The sequence below is a fragment of the Chiloscyllium plagiosum genome, unplaced genomic scaffold, assembly GCF_037043375.1.
Source record: "Chiloscyllium plagiosum isolate Xiang-an unplaced genomic scaffold, Cpla_swu_hap1 HiC_scaffold_22, whole genome shotgun sequence".
NCBI lineage: Eukaryota > Metazoa > Chordata > Chondrichthyes > Orectolobiformes > Hemiscylliidae > Chiloscyllium > Chiloscyllium plagiosum.
Window position 1 is genome coordinate 29712663 of NW_028270160.1, and position 21037 is coordinate 29733699.

General features: G+C 39.3%; 1 protein-coding gene across 11 annotated transcripts in view; it reads left to right on the forward strand.

The window, feature by feature from the left end:
- The window catches only part of LOC122547955 (uncharacterized), a 281415-nt gene that overhangs the window by 82049 nt on the left and 178329 nt on the right, over positions 1-21037 (forward strand). For all 11 annotated transcript variants that reach the window (XM_087998904.1, XM_087998907.1, XM_087998903.1 and 8 more), the window contains 2 exons: positions 3134-10777; positions 10898-11005. In XM_087998904.1, coding sequence (XP_087855030.1) covers positions 3134-10777; positions 10898-11005 — 7752 coding nt within the window. The remainder of the gene's footprint in view (positions 1-3133; positions 10778-10897; positions 11006-21037) is intronic.

Here is a 21037-nt window from a genome sequence, read left to right on the forward strand (position 1 = left end):
CTGCATTTTGGGAAAGCAGATCTTAGCTGGACTTATACAATTAATGGTAAGGTCCTAGGGACTATTACTGAACAAAGAGACCCTGAATGAGACAAAGAGACCAACTCCTGAATGCACTTCTGCCAACTTGCCAAGGTTCAGCTCAGAACTTGTAAAAGAACTGCAAGAATGTTTACACAAATGCAGAAGAAAGAACAAAATGCAAAGTCTGTCATAAGATGGAATACGAAAGAGATGACATGTCAAAAGGTTGAAATGACAAAAGATGGATCCGGAGATGATGTAAATGGGAAAGCATAATTGTTTACAATAGGTGTTGTCTAAACAATTAGGTCAGGGTTTGTGAGAAGATTTGTAGCTCGGGTGCTCGTTGTTGTGGTTTTGTTCGCCGAGCTGGGAATTTGTGTTGCAGACGTTTCGTCCCCTGTCTAGGTGACATCCTCAGTACTTGGGACCCTCCTGTGAAGCGCTTCAGTGATGTTTCCTCCGGTATTTATAGTGGTTTGAATCTACCGTTTCCGGTTGTCAGTTCCAGCTGTCCGTTGCAGTGGTTGGTATATTGGGTCCAGGTCGATGTGCTTGTTGATTGAATCTGTGGATGAGTGCCATGCCTCTAGGAATTCCCTGGCTGTTCTCTGTTTGGCTTGTCCTATAATAGTAGTGTTGTCCCAGTCGAATTCATGTTGCTTGTCATCTGCGTGTGTGGCAACTAAGGATAGCTGGTCGTGTCGTTTCATGGCTAGTTAGTGTTCATGGATACGGAACGTTAGCTGTCTTCCTGTTTGTCCTCTGTAGCTAGTCCTTTGGTACAGAGAACACCGAATGGAGAATTCACCACAAAGGTATACAGGAAAGCCACACACACAGACCAAGTCATGAACTACGAAAGTAACTACCCCAACACACACAAAAGAAGTTGCATCAAGACACTATTGAAAAGGGCCACAACACACTGCAGTACACCAGAACTGCAAAAAGAGGAAGAAGAACAATGTATTTGCCAAAAACGGATACCCCCGCAATTTCATCAACAGATGCCTAAGGGAAAGACAATGGAACGAGGACATGCCGCAACCCAAAGGACTAGCCACGTTACCATACATCAAGAGCATTTCCGAACTGACAGCCAGACTACTGCGACCACTAGGACTCATAACAGCACACAAACCAACAGCCACTCTCAGACAACTCACCAGAACGAAGGACTCAATACCCAGCATGAGCAAAACCAATGTAGCGTACAAAATCCCATGCAAGGACTGCACAAAACACTACATAGGACAAACAGGAAGACAGCTAGGGAATTCCTAGAGGCATGGCACTCATCCACAGATTCAATCAATAAGCACATCGAACTGGACCTAATATACCGACCACTGCAACGGACAGCTGGAACTGACAACCGGAAGCGGCACAGGTATTGTAAAAGAGCACTTCACAGGAGGCTCCCAAGCACTGAGGATGTCACCTAAACAGGGAACGAAACGTCTGCAACACAAATTCTCAGCTGGGCGAACAGAACCACAACAATGAGATCAGGGTTAAGATCTAAATTGTTGATTATAATGTTGAGTCTTGAAGGCAGTAAAGTGCCTAATCAAAAGATGAAGTTCTGATGGCATGGAGAAGAATATTTAGACTGAGTGAGTTATGAACCAGAGTATTGTGGAGAGAACTGTTCCTTTGCAATTCTAAAAAGGGAGGGGAGGACCTGTTTAGTGGTGGCACCACACTAGGGGTATCAGAAATCAGATCTAGAGGCTGATGGGATGGAAGGTGAGAACAAGGGGAATTCTGTTGTTGTTCTGGGAATGAGAGTAAGGGTTGAGAGCAGAAATATGGGAAGAGACCAAACATGATTGAGGGCTTTGTTGCACATAGTAATGATGTATAAAGGAATTATTGTTAAGGAGAAAGGAAGACTTATGAGAAGAACTGGTATGGAATGCAGAAGCATCAGAATAGATGTAACAGAGGCATGAAACTACAACAATAGATTCACTGGTCTGAATCCCTCTTCAATCTTCGTGATCTTTCCCTCCTTTCCTCTTGTTATTGATATGGTGTAGCTCGTTTTTCCACGTGAAAGTCTTCCCTGGCCACTCCGGTCTATGGCTGTCTGCTGCTGTCTCTCTTAATTGACAGCTCGCAAGAGATGATCAATCTGGCTGGTTAGTGGGGGAGAAACAGAATTTAAAAAGTTCCAAATAAAGAAAAGGTTGTTTCTGCCCACTGCTGAGGATTTTCACTCCTTCCCATAAATATTAGGGTTGAATATTAGGGTTGATCTGATCGGAAGTGCTAATTATCTAATGGGGAAAAAGTGAGGATTGCAGATGCTGGAGATCAGAGTCAAGGGTGCAGTGCTGGAAAAGCACAGCAGGTCAGGCAGTATCCGTGGAGCAGGGGAAATCGACATTTCGGGCATAAGCCCTTCATCAGGTGCCAGCGCCACACACTCAACTAGTTTCTAATAGAATTAATAGAAATGCTAAGTGATTTTCATGGTCAGAAGAGGCATTCTCTTTCTGTGTAGAACTGTTATGAATAAGATGTAGTACTGCTAACAGTAGCAGAATGCTGTAATTGCTGTAGGAATGAAAGCGGAAAATACTGGAGACATACAGGCAACATTCTCGGACAGAGGGGAGTAGAGTTGAGGTTTTGGGTAGATGACGTGGGTTCTGTTGTAATCCTATGTTCCACAATTTTCTGTTTTTGCTGCAGAATATGTATTTTTAAGCTTCTCCATTGTCACTGTCTTTCTGTCATGATAGCAAGGATGGAGATATAAAGCCAGCTTTTATACAGCATGCGGCAAAAATAATTTTGAGGTTTTTTAATGTTGACACAAAGTGTGTGAAACGTTTTGATAATTTTCTGCTTGAAATAAGACCATTGATTTTTCTTTGTCAGATACTGATTGATTGTGGGACTTTCCTGGCTAGTGATTATGGGATTAAAGGAGTTGCTAATTTAACATCAAATTGATCACTGCCTGAATGCATGCAGTGCTTGGCTTCAACACATTAATTCTGCTGCATGTGGACTGAATGAACTACCACCTGTTTCTGTGCCAGAGTTGATGTTGGTATTTTAGCGAGTAATTTTAAAACTTTTCCACTATTAACAGCCCCAAAACAGGAAACAATGGTGACCAGTCTCCTGAAAGTAGCACTGAAAGCAAGCTCAATGCTACGTCTCAAGAAATCCTGGGAAGGCAAAAGGATGTATCACCAGAATGCAAAGAGAAAACAGAACTTCAGATTACCACAGATCCAAAGGTTCCTTTGTTAACTAAAGATAAAAATAGCTTGTGGTCTTCACTGGAAGACACTGTGTTGGAAGGAGACACCTTTAAAGTTAATTATATATTTGGTGATACAAATACGTTTGGGGCAATAGATACTGGTCACTGCCTGAAAACCAGCTCCTTACCAGTACAAGGAAATGCTGCAGTGAGTGTAGTGAAGGAAAGATTCTCAGATCTACTGCATTGTGATGAGCAGCTGGACAAAACAGATGAGCACGACTCATATCTTTCACCCCAGGGCACGCTAGGGAGCGTTCAGTTACCTGCTCCAGAGACTAAGTGCAGCCTCATGTTGCCAGAAACAGGAACTGAAGAAACCATCAGGGAGGACAATCCTGCAAAAAGCGCAGGTGGCAAAGGCAATTTGTTAATGGTCGAAACCCAAGACCCAATGTATCTGACAGCCGTGCATTTAGAGAAACGTACTGAGCATGTGGCAATCACAGGCAACGATGCTGTCATTCATCCTCAACTCAAAGCTGAAAATGAGCAGTTTGTGAAAGAAGTGGTCACTGATAAAGAAGAAAAGTGTCTTTCACCAAAGGTCACCCTTAAACAGACAGAGGGCTCTACTTCAGTGTTAGAATATGCAGTAAATTTGTCTGAGGGAGTGGTGCTGGAGGGGAATAAATTGAGTTTAAGTCATGGTATTGATCACCACCATGCATCTATCAATGAAGAAAATGAGTCCAGTTTTCTGACGAGCGCAGAACATCAACGAAGCCTTGCAAACATGGAGCTATTGTCTATCTGCACATCAGATTTTGATCCTTCTCAACTGAATGTGATACTGTTAGCAGTCGGTGATGAGCAACAGAAAGCAAACAATACAGATCAACAAGATTTCTCCACAGAAAGCGACTGCAACCTTGTAACCGAGAGACAGAATATTCCAGAAACTTCAGCCCTACCGTCAGGCCAGCAGTATCCCTGTACTGAAGGAACAGGAGAAATGCTAATGGTTCTCAGTTGTGACAGTGAACAGGGTCAAACTTGTAATCAGGAGACAAAAAGTAATGCTTGTGAAGAAGAGTTGGACATGAAAGAAGTTGTACTTCCAATCAGCTCTGAAACGATTGATGGATTGGTGCCAATAGGAACAGAACCAGTTTACAATGATAAAGAACAGATTTGTGCCAGTGAATCAAAAATAAAGATTTATGATGGCAATGTGTGGAATCTTCAAGAAAATGCCAGTTTAGCACTGAGTAATCAGAGTAGTTACTCAAAAGACACACCAGATATACTTCCAGGATTTTGCAATGATGGTAACCAGCAAACAGAAGGCAGTGAGGACCAAACAGAATTTTTGGAACAAAAGTTATCAACAGTACAAGGTGACATGGAAATCTCTTCTTTTCCAAAAATATCTGAATCACCACTCTGTCAGAACTTGGACTCCATCCAGGAATTCCAAAATGACCAGCAGGTCTGCAGTACCAAAAATAAAGATGACCAGCTTGAGAAAAATAGGGCTACCCTTCAAACCGGGGTAGAAAATAGGCTGCTGCAGGATAAAATGGGACTTACTCCTAGATCTCAGTCTCCTGATTCAGAGAAAGTGAAAGGAGAACTACGGAATATAAAACCGCCGAGTGAACAGCGAGAAGATACTGGTGAGATACAAACTGAGGTTTGTTTGGAAATGTTTGCAGAGGGGCTGTCCTGCTTACAAAAGGACATGGGTGTGGAAAACATGATGTTGCTAGACACCGTTGAGATGACCCCAAGCTCTGGGACTCCTCACACAGTGAATGTAGATGAGATATTGGTTCTCAGTACTGAGCAATGTCAGACAAGTAACAGCAAAGTAAAAGATTGTGAAGGAAATGTGCATAACCCTCATACAGAGTATGTGGAATTACCACAGAACTCTGGGGTTCCTATTACAGTTACAACAAAAGAGGCACTGTCATCTGGCACTATTCAAGAGCAAGCACATGAGAGCAAGTGTGACTTACAGGCTAAGTTAGAAAGTTCCATATTCGCAGAGAGCAGAGAGTTATTGCCTAATGATCAAAACAGTGACTCGAAAGAAGCAACAGTGGAGAAGCTATCGGATTTCAGCCATTCCACTGGACAAACATCAAGATGTGTTGTGGAAACACTCTGTCAAGAAGATCTGAGCAAGAATCAGATGATAAAAAATATTACAATCCCAGCAGCCACGCAGCTGCCAGCTGGCTCGATCTTTCCCGGTACAGCTGAAGTGAAAGAGTCAGTTTTGTCTGTCAGGAGTGAGCAGACATGCAGCAGTGAAAAGCAAGAGAAAGTGTCTGACAAAAATATATGCAGTCCTGTTATGGAAAGTACTTTGTTTTCAGAAACTATGGATTTACCACTTGCACCTCAGAATATCGACTCAACAAACACGACAAATGAACAGGAGGGTTTGAGCTATGGCAGTATACAACTGACAGGACTGGAAGAAATCAAAGGAAGCCCTGGTAAAGGAAAAGTGTGCAATTTCCAGACAGATCGCCGAGATGTGATTTCGGAAAGAGTAGAATCATGGCTGGTCCCTCAGTGTACTGCTGGCACTGAAATGAAAGAGGCCTTACCTATCTTTAATAGGGAACAGCTACCAACATTGATCAATGAAGAACAACAAAAGGATTATGAGGGTAGTGTAGGCAGCCTTCAGGAAGGTCTCGAAAATAGTATTCACTCAACAGACACAGGATTGGCATTGACTATTCTGGATGCTACAACTAAAGCAAGAATGTCAGAGGATTTTGCTCATGAGCAACAGGATTTGTGTGATAATGTGTTCAAAGAAGGCTTCTGCACAAAGTTATCAGACAGCCCTCAGAAGCTTGGAAGAAGCAGTAATTCAGAAGTCTCTCAATTACCACTTAGTATGCAAAATCCTGATGCAGTGGAACATAGAGAATTATTGTTAACGGGATTTAGCAATGAACAGCAGCTGGCAAACAGTGAGATAGTCAAAGGAAAAGACTTTGAAGACAACATGCAGAACCTTCAGACAGATACTGTGAAGGTTATTCCCATGAGTACAGATTTGTCACCCAGCTCAGAGATTCCTAGTACTGATGGACTAACAGAGACATTTTTTAGCCACGGAGAACAGCAAACACATGTCAGAGAGCAGCAAGATACAGTGTCTGAGGGTGCTATTTATGATTTTCCAATTGGTGCAGAAATGAGTCTGTACCAACAAACCAAGGAATTATTTTCTGCAACCCAGAACATTGGTTCCAAAGCTACAGGAAATGAACATCTATCACTGATTTACGATAGCGAACAGGAAGTAGCATGTGGAGAAATGACAGAAAATCTCTCCAAAAAGAAAGTGTGCAGCTTTCAGACTGACCAAGAAGGAGTGGAATCATTGCTGACCTCTCAGCATGTGGCTGACATTGGAATGAAAGAGGCTTTACTGCCCTTCAGTGGGGAAGAGGTACAAATACTTGTTCGTGAAGAACAGCAAAAGGATTATAAGGGAGAGGTTTACAGATATCAGGAAGGTCTTGTAGATACAGCACTGTCAACAAGCACGGAATCTGCACTGAATCTTCAGGATGCTACAACCAAAGAAAAGACATCAGGGGATTTTGGCTGCTCCACTGTATCGCAGCAGGACACTGAATTGAAGTATAGATCCCCAGAAATGAATGCAGAAATGTCTCTAGTATCTGTGGAAAATACTTTTCCTCCAGAAACTATTAAATTGTCAACTGATGTAGAGAAACCTGAGGTGGAGGAAAATAGGAATCTATTACTGGGGTTCAGCAGACAGCAGGCAGACTGTGAGATAAAAGAAAAAATATTGGAAGAAAGGGAGCAAAATTCCATTCAAAACATTTCAACTCCAGAAGCATGGAAGTCAGCAGTCAGCTGCCAGATTCCTGATATTACAAACCTGGAAGGGGCAGGAATTGGATGCAGCAGAGAACACCAGCAAGTAGATGAGAATGGGAAACAAGAAGTGACTGAAGAAAATTTGTGCTGCTTTCTCACTGCTACTGAAACTATAGAAAATATTTTGACCCCTAAAGCCCTTCTGAATCTTAGTACAAGTGAGGAAGGTTTTGTAGATACTACACTGTCAACAAGCTCAGAATCAGCACTGAATCTTCAGGATGCTACAACCAAAGAAAAGACATCAAAGGATTTTGGCTGCGCTATTGTAATGCTGCAGGACACTGAATTGAAACAGCGGTCCCCAGAAATGAATGCAGAAACTCTGCAAACTATTTTGACCCCTACCGCCCTTCTGGATCTCAGTGCAAGTGGAATGAAGCAGGAACTTTTGGGTTTTAATGTTGATGGAAAACAGCAGCAAATATTGACAAGAGGAATAGAAGACAATTACTTTAGGGAAAATGTAGGTTGTCTTCAACAAGGTGAAGAAAATATTCCACAACACTCAACCACAGAATGTCCTGCTCAGCATCTTAATTCTGAAATGTTGAAAGAGGCATTGAGCCTTGAGCCTGATGTGGAACATCAGCAAACCAGTGAGAATGCAACAAATGTAAATATTGCTGCTGAATATATGAGCAGTCTTCAGGTAGGTCTGAAAGCCACCCTTCTGGAATCCATCACATTGATGCAGAATCCACCCATTCCTCAAGCACATGAAGCAGAAGATTATGATCTGTCTCTGGCACTTAGACAACAGCCACAAATCTGCAGGAGTCCAACAAAAGAAAAAAGCCCTGAGAATAATGTGTGCAGCTTTGCGACTGGAGTCGAAAATGTAACTAAACTGACGATAGAATTAACAGCTGGCTCGGAGAATCGTCCCACAGAGGAGACAGTGGAAAATCTACTGGGGCTCAGCTGTGAAAACAATAAGCAGACAAAATGCTGTGATGAACAGAATGAGGAAATATATGTTGAAAATATACATGGCTTCCAACTGGATACAGCTAAAGACCTCCCATATAAACCAATTCCCCATGAAGTGGCCCATTGTCAAGAAGGAGTGAAAGAAGCATTGTCTAGTTTTACTAATCAACAACAGCAAGTATGTAGCAATGAGGCAAAAGAAAATGTCTCTGAAGAAAATCTTTGCAGGCTTAAGATGGTTTCAGAAGTCATTGAGTTGACACCTGATTTGCAGGTTCCCAACACATCAAAAAAATCCCTGTCTGTTGTGAATGAACAGCTGCAAACAGGTATCAGTGCAATGGAAGATGACATTTCTGACATGTGTTATCAGACTGGCAGTGAGCCTGTACCCGCAGGAGCCATAAAACTGACAGCTAGCCTCCCCATTCGTGGTGAAGTAAAAGGAAAAGAACAATTGCAAAGCTTTTATGGAGATCTAAAAAAAGAACTCATATTTGATGAATCAAAAGAAAACCTCCATGAAGAAACTGTGCAGGTATCAAGCACAAGTGTGGAAGACTCTGAGTTTACAGTGAGAAAGGAATTGACAACTTGCACACAGCTTGCCCTGTCGGAGAATATAATGGGCTTCACTGGTGACCAACAGACAGAAAGGATAGATAGCCTTCAAATTGGCATTGCAGCTGATTTGTTTCCAGAAACTACAGAATTGATACTCGATATTCAGATGCCTGATGTAAAAGGTGTAGAGACAGTATCCATTTTTAGTAATGAGCAGCAGATATGCGGCAATAGAATCGAAGAGGTAAGACCTGATGGAAAAGCTGTCTCTTCCTTCCAGAGTGCTGTAGAGACTATTACTAATCCAGCAAGCATGGAATTGGCACCAACAATATTTCAGGATTCTGTCACTCCTGAACTCATAGCTTTCAGTAATAAGCAACAGCAAATATGCAGCAGTGGAATGAAGACAGAAACCTTGAAAGAAGTTGACAATATTGAAGATAACCAGTGTTCAGATACCACCTTGATATTACCATCTAGCCTTTCAAAAAATTATAATATGGACTTGAGGGAAAAGCTTTCAGATGTTAGTACAGAAGAGAGCATCTCAGAAAAGAACACGCTTAAATTAGAGTCTGATACTGAAATCACTACATCCTCAGACACAGCAAAATTTCAATCCAACCTGCAGATTCATGAGCCAGGAAATGGAAAAGATTATTTATTGGCTTCCAATTTTGACAGTGTCAAGGACCAAAACCTAAGTGAAGGATCAGAAAAAGATCTGAAGAACCTTAAAATTGGTGAAGAAAGTGTCATCCTAGGAGCCACGAAGCTGACACCCACGTGTCAGGACCCTGAAGAAGTGGAGTTGAAGGCAATGTCATTGAACTTTGAGAATGAGGCAGAACAAACTTGCAACACTAAAAGCAAAGAGGCAAGCAACATTCTGATTGATAGCGAGAGCAAAGAGGCAAGCAAGATTATGATTGATAATGAGAATGTTTTAGTCCAAGAGTCTACAGAATTGTTGTCTAGCTCTCCGAAATTTGCTACTGAGAAAAATGAGGATAAATTATTACATTTCAGCTATGACATTAAACAACAGTCAAGCAACGATGAAAAAAATTTGAGTATCTTCAAAGAAAAAGCATGCTTTGATGAGAAGGGTATAGACATTTCTGTACTTCCAGGAAATGTGCAGTTGTTATCCAGCTCTGATATTGTTCCTGAACTGCAGGAAACGACAAGCAGTACACTCAGCGAAGCTCAACAAATATCCATTAATGAAACAAAAGAAAATATAGCTGTTGCAAATACAGATTGCCTTAAAAGTGTAATTCCAGAATCCAAGGAGTTAACTTGTAATTCCCTACATTGTGATACAACAGCAAAAGAACAAATTTTAAGTCAAACATATGGCAGTGAAGAACAACAGACCCTGAACCTGAGTGGAAAAGAAAGTGTTCCTGAGAATAGTTTTGGGAGCATTAAAAAAGGCAAGACTTTTGGAACAGATTCAGAGACAGAGTTTCCTCTTTGCAATCTCGCTGTTTCTGAAGCTGTCAAAGTAAACCAGCTTTTGGATGTAGCTTCGGATAGCCAACAATATGACACTCTAATGTCACATCGTACCTGTGAGAAGGAATTAAATTTGGAGATGGATTTTACTTTAGGAAATGACAAACTCCCAGGGGATGTGGAGAACAAGATCATCTCAGCAGGAGGCACAGATTGTAAAAACCATGCTGCGTCACAGGGAATGCAGGTTCTCCAATCCGTGACCATTGAAAACAAGGAACCCAGCAGTGCATCTGAACACCTGCTCTTATTGCACTTCAGAGACAGAACTGAAAGCAGCTTAGAAATTGATGCTAAAGAACAGGAAAGCATTATAGGTGTTCTACCATCAGGGAGCTGTGCTGGAATAGATTCAAATTCCATTAAGAAACAATCTTGTGTGTCTGATAATGAATTTGGAAATGAGTTCTTACTTGCAATAGAACCATCAGCCACACAAAGCCATACTTCTCTCCACACATTAACAGATGTAAAGGAAGAGGAGGTTCTGCCTGCTGTATGTGCAAACACTGAGGTCAAAATAACTGAAAAAGGATTTAAGAAAGAATTAAAGACTGAAAGGTATACGGATCTTGCTTTTATACATTCCCATAAGTATATTTATATTGTTATAAAATAGTAATAGTAAGAATATGGGCGTTCCAATTTCTAATTCTTCTTTTCCTGCTCTCTATTGACTAGTCCTTCTCCTGAATTTGCCTCTTCTTCACCTCCACATGAAAAGGATGCTGAGAGTATAATTTGCACAGTAACAAGAGGTGCATTGGATAACAACAGCCTGACCACAAGGTAGAAAAAGACTGAAATAATTGGACAAACTGCCATCCCATTTAAATTAATGAATTTTCGTAATAACTAGAATCATGAGTGTTGGCGGCACAGAAAGTGGTTCTTTGGATCATTGTGTCTTCAGCTGGTCTTTGCTGGAACAAATTCTTATCCCACTGCCCAGCTCCTTCAACAATCTTTGCATCATTCTTTGCTTCAAAATGAATCTGCTTTTCTCGTAATTGAAGCATTGCTTCAACTATTTCCTGTGGCAAATGTCCCATACTCAAACAAGTGTGAAGAAATTTCTCTTAGCCTCTCTCCTCCCACTGATAATCTGGTGATTCCTCCTCACCAAATTATTGTCACAACCAGAGGATGTAATTGTATCTGAATCATTATATCACCACCTTAGATAATTTTGTTAACATTGTTAAAATTTTGAAGGAATTATAAAGTGTATTAAGTATACTTGCACATTCAGTGGATACTGAGGCAAACTCAAAATCTTTTGTCATCATTTAATTTAATTTAACTTAAAACTTCCAAGCAATTTGTTAAGAAAACATAAATTTTGAGTTTTTTTATCGAGGGATGCAAGGTTGGAGTTAATTTCATTGATCTCGGTCCCCTCCTTGGTGGTTAATTGATGGATATTTGCTTCCTGTGGATCGAGATTGATACTTTTCACGTATATTCTTTAATGTGATAGAATATTTCTCTGTACTGGCAGCTGTAACTTATCTTCTTGTTATCTCATGCAATTTAGCTTGTTTCAAAGTTAGAAGTGGGAATTAACTAGTTTTCTTTCCCTTTATATGTGATGGTATTGTTTTGTAATTGATTGTGACATCTGGAGTGTGCTGTATATCCCATTGCTTTCAAAATAAATTGATACATTTTACTCTCAATTTGAATGTAAACGCATACAAGAGTAAAGCTTCAGAGAGAGAAGTTACTGTTTACAGTAGATTGAGCAGCGGCTTGTTTTCTTGGTACAGACAGTAATATAAAATTGTTTGCTGACTTGACAGACTGAAAGAAAAGATAAAGACTTACATTTATGTTGCAATTTTCATAACCACCAGATGTCTTAAAACATTCTGTAGTCATTGGTTGAGAGTGCTAGGCCTTTTCTCATTGGAACGGCGAAGGATGAGGGGTGACTTGATAGAAGTTTATAAGATGATCAGGGGAATAGATAGAGTAGACAGTCAGAGACTTTTTCCCCGGGTATAACAGAGTGTTACAAAGGGACATAAATTTAAGGTGAAGGGTGGAAGGTATAGGGGGGATGTCAGGGGTAGGTTCTTTACCCAGAGAGTGGTGGGGACATGGAATGTGCTGCCTGTGGGAGTGGCAGAGTCAGAATCATTGGTGACCTTTAAGCGGCAATTGGATAGGTACATGGATAGGTACTTAAGCTAGGACAAATGTTCGGCACAACATCGTGGGCCGAAGGGCCTGTTCTGTGCTTATTGTTCTCTGTTCTATGTTCATTGAAATGCTTTTGAAGTGCTGTCAGTCTTCCAATATTGCAAATTATATACTATTTCAAGATACTGCAAGAAGTTAGTGACATTCAACTGGCATCAGAACTCAGTAAGATTGATAAATGCCACTGTGCAATGGCTAAAAACTTCAGCATGGTGTAATTGTGTTAATGGTTTTGTGGACTTATTGCAACTGCAATTGGAGGGTTAACATCAGGAGTTGTGCCCAACACTATTTCACTCTCTTGAAAGACTTGAGGCCACAACATGAGCTCAAGCAGTCCACATGGTATACTTTTTGTTTTGGACATTTCTTAGGTTAAACGTAAAAACACAATTGAAAAAGTTAAAGAAATGTATATCCCAGAACTGTATTTACATCCAATCTTTTTATTGATTTGCACTAAAAATAATGGATGAGATGTGGATGAGATGTTCTTGTTCTGTTCCACAAACAAATTTGCAATCATGGAAATTTACATGTTGAGTATTACTGCTAGTCTAAGGACACTTAAGATTTAAGATATTTTCATTGCAGCATATCTTCTAAAGCTGGAAGCAGATGCAGAGTGTTTTTGTTAATGAACATCTGAACAATAATGCGTCTGATGATCATGTTTCCAAAATGATCATGTTTCCATCCAATTATTGGTTGGCTTTGACCAGCGAATAGCTAAGCTGCTATGATCAGGAAGACTCAGGTTTGGTCCCTTGTATGTGCTGAGTCAGCCCATTTGGCGAAAAGTATAAACTGTTTGGTGCTTGAGTTGATGTGGGTTTCCATTCTTGACTGTAACAATACCTGCACATTCACTTATCATGTGGACAAGATTGGGTTTAGTTTCCATTCAAATAACTTGCTATAATTCACTATCAAGACTCAGATTTGACTCCCACTTGTGTAAGGTGAGGGTTTCAGTGCTTATGAAATCATAGAGATGTAGGATGGAGGAAAATTACTGGAGAGAATTGAAGAGAATTTCCTAAAATGAACTGTTTACATCTTTTAATTCTCTGTGTTAGCTTCTGAATTGAATTTACTATTGGATCTTTAAAACCTATCATTGGAGATGCTGGCTCATAAGAAATAGATACAGGAGTAAGCTTTTCAGCCTATCAGGTCTGCACCTCCATTCAGTAAGACATGGTGACCTGTTTGTGGCCTTAATTCCAGTTTCCTACTTACTCCCCATAACTCAATGCCCCTGTCAATCAAGACTCTGCCTAGGTCAGCCTTAATGCTCAATGAGTCAACAGTGTGGTGCTAGAAAAGCACAGCAGGTCAGGCAGCATCCAAGGAGCAGGAGAATTGATATTTCGGGCATAAGCCCTTCATCAGGAATGATTCCTGATGAAAGGCTTATGCCCGAAAGGTTGATTCTCCTGCTCCTTGGACACTGCCTGACCTGCTATGCTTTTCCAGCACCACACTCTCGATTCTGATCTCCAGTCCTCACTTTCTCCTCCTTAATACTCAATGATTCAGCCTCCACTGCTCTCTAGGGTAGAGAATTTCAAAACTTACTGACCCACTCTGACAAAGAATTCTTCCTTGGGGTACTGTGTGCAGATCTGGTCACCATACTGTAGGAAGATTGTGATTGCATGGGAGGGATGCAAAGGAGATTTACCAAGCTATTGCCTGAGGTGGATCATTTCAGCTATGAATAGAGGCTGGATAAGCTCAGATGATTTTCTTTGGAACAGAGGAGGTTGAGGGCAGACTTGATTGAGGTGCATGAGATATGAGATTCATGGACAGGGTGAATAGGAAGCAGCTATTCCCCATTGCCAAAGGCTCAATAATAAGGGAACATAATTTTAAAGTAACAGGCAAGACATTTAGAGGGGTTTTAAGGAAAAATATTTTCTCCCACTAGTTGGTAGAAGTCTGAAATACACTGTCTGGGAGGGTAGTTGAGGCAGGATAACTCATAACCTTTATAAAGTACGTATATGAGCACTTGAAGTGTCATAATATTCAAGGCTATGGTGCAAGTGTGAAAAAGTGAGCTTGGTGTATATGGTATGTTTTTGGTGGTATAGACTTGATAGGCTGATGGGCCTCTTCTGTACTGTATGATTCTATGATTATCTCCATCTGAAATGAAAGACATGTACATTTTAAATTGTGCCTCTAGTACCAGTATTCCTCATATGGAGAAGATATCCTCTTGACATCTAACCTATTCAGCCACTCAATGTCTTATATAAGATCATCTCTCATTTCCCAAGTTCCAAACAATATAGGCCTAACCTGTTCAATCCTTCCTCATAAGACAACACTTTCATCCCAGAATCAGCTGAGTGTACCTTCTGTGAACTTTCAATGCAACACTTTCAATACACGTATATCCCTTGTTAAGTAAAGAGACTAGAACTATCCAGTAATCTATTCGTGCTTTCAACAATGATGAAAAATGTGTTGCTGGAAAAGTACAGCAGGTCAGGCAGCATCCAAGGAGCAGGAGAATCAACGTTTCAGGCATAAGCCCTTCTTCAGGAATGCACTTTCTCCTAGTGCTTTCAACAACATGTTATATAGTTGTAACAATATTTCCATATTTTTATACAACATCTCCATCACAATAAAGACCAATAAATCTTCTTTCTGAGCTGACACTATCCTGGTTGACATTCTCCTTTTATTGTGGACACTCCACACATTTATCTTGAAAAAAGTGTTGTTGGATCCCATAACTTGTCTTATGGACCTGCCTTTCAAACAGACCTCCACCTGTAACTGTGAATGTTTCCTTTTACCAGCTAACATCCTGAAATGGACCCATGTGGTATTGATCCTACCCTTTAGGCCACTATCTATCTTGACTAGCTGTTCCCATCACCCACACTCTAGTCCACAACCAGGATATGAGACATTTCTCACTTCACACCTCCATACCTTTGATCCCACCTTAGATCTCTGTTCCAGTCCTTCATAACCACTAACACCACCACCATCATCATCACCCAGCCCCACATTTACAAACATGCAAATCAGGACCATTCATCCTTTAATCCTGCTCTGCCAATCAATTAGATCATGTAATTAGATAATTACATTAAATAATCATAACCTCAAATTGACATTCCCATCAACCCTGAAAATCTTTCAACCTCTTGTTTGACAAGATTCTATCTGCCTCTCCCTTAAAAAAAATTCAAGGAATTCTGCTTGCATCACCTTGTAGGAAAAGATTTCTAAAGACTCACAACCCTCAGAGAAAATATTTCACCTCATCTTGGTTTTAAATGGGCAACCTCTGATTTTTAAACAGTGAGTCCAATTAGAGGAAGTATCCTCTCCATAGCTATCCAAACAAGACCTTCAAGATCCTTCCTTAAATAAGATGACAAACATTGTATCATGGCCTGGACGAAAGTGTAATAATGCAACTGGAGCATAAACTTCCTACTTTAGAGAAAAGGAGACATTTTTTGATAGTCAACCCTTTTGAAGGAAAAGCCAAAGTTTCTTTTCAAGATTATTTTACTGTGAAATTCAATCCTTTGAAAATTAACATCTAATTGCTTAATTGGAAACTTTATTTAAGCTTGTCAGCCACTTTAAAGGGAGTAAAAATCTTTGGTTTGTATCTCTTTTAAAGTAATGAACAAAAACATCTTATAAAAACTTCTTCGCTGATTATCAAACAAACCTATTTTCCGAACATTCAGAACAAAAGGCTTTTTGACAGAAAGTCCAGTGAGAATTGTATTTTAATTCTGAATTTCAATAATTTGCTATTGTTTGAAGTAGCTTTAAAACTAAATGTCTGCTAGGTTACAGGTAACAGTTTAACATCACCAGCAATGATTAACTAAGAACTAATGTGAAACTGTGCTTAACAAAGAATAAGGAAACTGAATTATTGGTGAAAGCTTGAATTGATACATAGTTGAAGATTGAAATAGGCTTGTAGATATTGCTTGTAGAAAAATGGTCATTACACAGATTCTGTAAAATTATCCACAATATTACTTCAGTCAGATGTTATTTGCCTGTTATCCTGCTGCACTAACAGCCACAAATAAGGTATGTTTCTCTCACTTTCTTTCAAAAATCGGTTCATACATGAATTTGACTGAACTCAGAGTTTGAACTGAAAAATGTGACCCTTTTCTATATTGATAAAATTTCATAGAATTTCTGAAAATAAATTGTTCTTGTAATACAAATGTATTTTGAATAGAGCAAAATGTGTTTCTGAACTCATATTTTTAAAGTTTCTCTACAGCTCAGTGTCTGTCAAATAGAATACGTTTTCTATTTTTCTTGTACAATGAGATTCTTTATTCATATTCCAGTTTCACTTTGTTCACTTATGTAATTCTGAAATTAACCCTTTTTCAGCATTTAATATCAGCATATTTTTTCTATCATAACTTATGTGCAGTTTAGTTGGGCTAATGAGAGCTATGAAGCAGAATTAGTGACCAGAAATATTTTTCAAAATTAAACCAATTTTGAGAATAAATAACTTAATTGCATTCTTGAGGTTGTTCAATAATAACTTTGGACTTTTGCACACCTCTCTTCTAACGGGTATCTTACTCAATAAGACCCAGCTGAAATCAGGGCTCAGTGTCATATAAATCAACATAGCATAGTGAATTGCTCATTTACCATGATTGGTTATATACTTATTGGCTTGGTTTATTTTGTTCAGTGAGTTTTTTTTAGGAACTACTAAGATTAATAAGTGAAAACCATTTTCAATTTTGCTTGAATCACAACAAACAAAAGCAAATAGGCATTTGAAGCATAGCAAAATAATTGCACTAAAAGGGTGAAAGGTATGAACATATAAAACAGTAAATGCTGTAATTTGAGAGCCTTACAAGATAGAGTAAATGGAACCTTTTCATCTGAATCTTCAGCTGTGAACTGCAAATTGAAATGGATGGGCCCAGTTTATGAGTACTATAGAGTTTTATCCAGCTGACCACCCCGCCTCCCATAGCCTGCCAGCAGTTTCAGATGTCTGAAATGCACTTGTTGGCTGTCAGTCAGTTACTGACCTTTCATGACAATGCAATAGGGAGGAGCCTCCAGTAGGAAGTCTACAGTTTTATAACCAGTAGTCTTTTGTGTGAGTCACTCTTCAATGCACTTCATTGAAGAATAGTGGCTTCAAATGTGAACTCTACAAACTGTTAATGGGCTGGTTTTAAGTGTTCCTCTCTGTCATTTATAACAGTGATACACTTGTACGTTGTTACAGTATTAGTTGTTGGAATTCATTACAGTTTGTGGGCAACACACTGTGACACACACTGCATCCACAGTGTCCATTGTGAAAAGATTTTAAACTTCAAATACAACGCAGCTGGCTTACTTCTGCCTTGGTAAGTAGGATATATTCTCTGTATCTGTTTTAATGTATATTTAAGCTAGTAAAACATAATTGGAATATGAAACTGATTTAACAAAAATTTGTAGACTTCAGTCCACTTCAGTACGTTAGTCCCAGTGGTGCATAGTGACAGATCATATTATAATGATCAGTCTAGCTGTTCAGTTAAGCTTGAAGTAGTAACTGCAGATGGAATTAGGTTTTGCATACGTTTCATGGAAACTTAGGAATTGCTCACTCTTAGTTTCCTGGGTCAATAAACCTGCTGTGAAGAGTTACTAAAATGAAAAGCTCTTTAGAGATGCTGTACAATATACTTTTCTTTTACTCTGTGAGGAGTGTTCAGCCTTTATGGGTGATAATAACATTAGCAATAGACTTCTAAATTCTGTAGCCCTTACATCAGCCTGGAAGTTGGAGACATATCTGATTGTACTCGAGGGGAAAAAAAGCAGAATATTTATGTAAACATTCCTAAAGGGAGGCAGACTGTGTTTTAGTAGCACAGTGGGATGTTTGCAAAAGAACAACAAAATGGCCAGAGATTCATTTTGTTTATATTTCATGTTTTCTGACTGAGCAGGAAATGACTGCAGAGTTGAATTTAAAATATTGGTGGGAGTTTTGGAAGTCTAAAATTCTCCCCCTTGCTCATGCCTGAACAGTGAATGTGGCAGTCATTGTATATGACTGAAAGACTTCAGGAATGAAACTCCTTGTTACCTATTTACAGAGGAATCCAGTGAATGAATGAAAGTTATTTTAATGTATTTTTCAAGCAATGTGATCCCTGGGCTGTCAGTGAAGCATTGTGGTAGGTTGGGAATATCTTTCAGTGTAAAGTGGAAGTTATGGTTAGTCTTTATCAGTCAATATATATTTAACTCAAAAGTGTGAAATATCGAAAGGTTAGAATTGGAACTTTGATTTAAAAAGTAATTAGCATTTATATAGCATATTTCATGACGTTAGACATTCAAAATGTGTCATGCTGCAAATCAATTTGGAAGTAATTTATGTTGTCATGTGGGGTAACATGGAATTCAATTTGTGCATAACATAGTACCACACACAGCAAGAAGTAAAATGACTAGATAATCTGTTAGTGATATTAATTAAAAGTCGACTGTTAAACTGAAAACACAGGCAATTGAGTTAAATGAGATGTATTTTTCTTTGAAACTACAGCACGCAAAGAAAATTTTGAGGTAGTTTTATTTTTGGTGATTGCTATTGTTGGTTAACACTGTTCTCCATTCATTGGTGCCCCTTGTTTAAATAGCAGCCTTGACCCTTTACATTTTATGCACCATTGGCATGAGGCCTTATGTTCCACATGTACTTGCCCAGGAAGTCATCCATCTGCAATGAATGCAAATTAGAAATTCCATGCCAATGATCCATGATTTGCCATCATTGATTTTAATCAATCTTGCATACTGGTGCTATTGCAGTGACTCTATGGCCTGATAAGTGCATTTAATTTTTTTCCTGGATCAGTACACTTCAGTCAAAGAGAATCATGTTGAAATAGATGTGTAGAAGATTCAATGTTAAAAACCTGAGATAGCTTTAAATGGCTGAGAAAGAAGTCATAGGTACTCAATTGATGTCTTCTCACAGTCATTGAGTTTCTGCTGTTAGTTTTCATGAGGTTTGATGCTGATTGTTGACCCAGGCGTCTTTGGATATATAGTGTAGAGTGACCCATAATGTCATGGGGTCTAGAATGCAGCACTTTCATCTTTTTTGTTTCCATTGTGCCACTGCTCTACTTCATCATTGAGATGTTGTGACTCAAGACATGATGAACATCGTTGTCATTTTGAAAATATCAGGATCTTCACAATCATACTTCAGATCATCCCTTAGTATTTTAATATTCCAAATTGCAAAGATGGTGTTCCTCAGGATGTGGTTCCCCTTGCAGGGAAAATTGAGACAGTCTGTTTCTTGGGCACCTTTGTAAGCTCCCTTCCCATTTGGGGTGAACAGACAGTATCCCGAAGAGGACTAGCCAGTTACACATGATGCTGTCCAAAGTGATATCAGTGGTAGGAAACTTTGTAACCAACTATGGTACTCATCTAAAATTTTTTTTCAACAAACGCACAGACGTTACAGATTACTAATGGTCTTCATATATCTTGTTACCTGCTTGTCGATTCTTCACCAGGATTCCCAGTTGATTCTGTCCCACTGCCAATCCACCATTACTAAAGGATTTCACAAATGGACCCTGACAGACACATGTTTGTGAATGTTTTGACCCTTGGATCACTATTATTGTCCATCCAGTTGGTGGTAAAGATTTTTGACATATCAAGCATTGATGAGTAGGACCAGCTTGCTGTTGCAGACTTCTTCTGCCTTCACAGCCAAATGACACAGTATTCCTCTGGCTGATCTGCATTAGAGATTTTTTGGAGTGTACTTTTATTTTGGCATTTTGGGATGATCAGTCTAAAATACAAGAGGTATTTCATAAAGTGCAATCACTTATGATTTCTCCCATGGTGCAATAATGCTGATTAAATAAGCCCTGTCAAATAACCATCCTTTCAAAAACCATATTATTAGATGGAAGTGAATTTTCAATAAGTTATAGCACCATGGTTATGGAATGTTATTGATGCCAAAGGAACTACTAGGTTGGCTGCAACTTTGGTGTTAGCTGTTTTGGTGCTAAATTTTAGGTCAGTACAGCACATGGTTCTATTTTTCCAAAAGCAATTGAATGTTAACCTGCTGTTTCTTGTTGTGAGTGTTGGATGACAAACATTGTTTATTACAACTTCAGAAACACCCCTGGCCTCTTGTTTCTCTTTCCACTGCAATGCTGTCCCAATAGACCTGATTCTCAGGGAAAATCGTGGGAGTTGCTGAGATTATAGAAACTAATTTAACTGATACTTTACAGGTTAATAATGTCTTTTTGTGTGACAAAAATTCTCCAGGAGATCAGTGTAGAAACTGAGTTTGAAAAAAAAGAATAGGGTATTTCTTCTAGATAATTAACTGACTCACAGTATAATAGACCTTCATTGACACAGGAATCTGAATGGTTTATGGGCTGTAATCTTTGACCACTTCACTCAGGGATCAACATTCCTTGTGCATTAATTGTTTAGAAATATTTTTGTCCTCAATGTGGATGAAATTAGTTTCAATCCTTTGCTCAGCTCAGACAGGATTTATGTGCA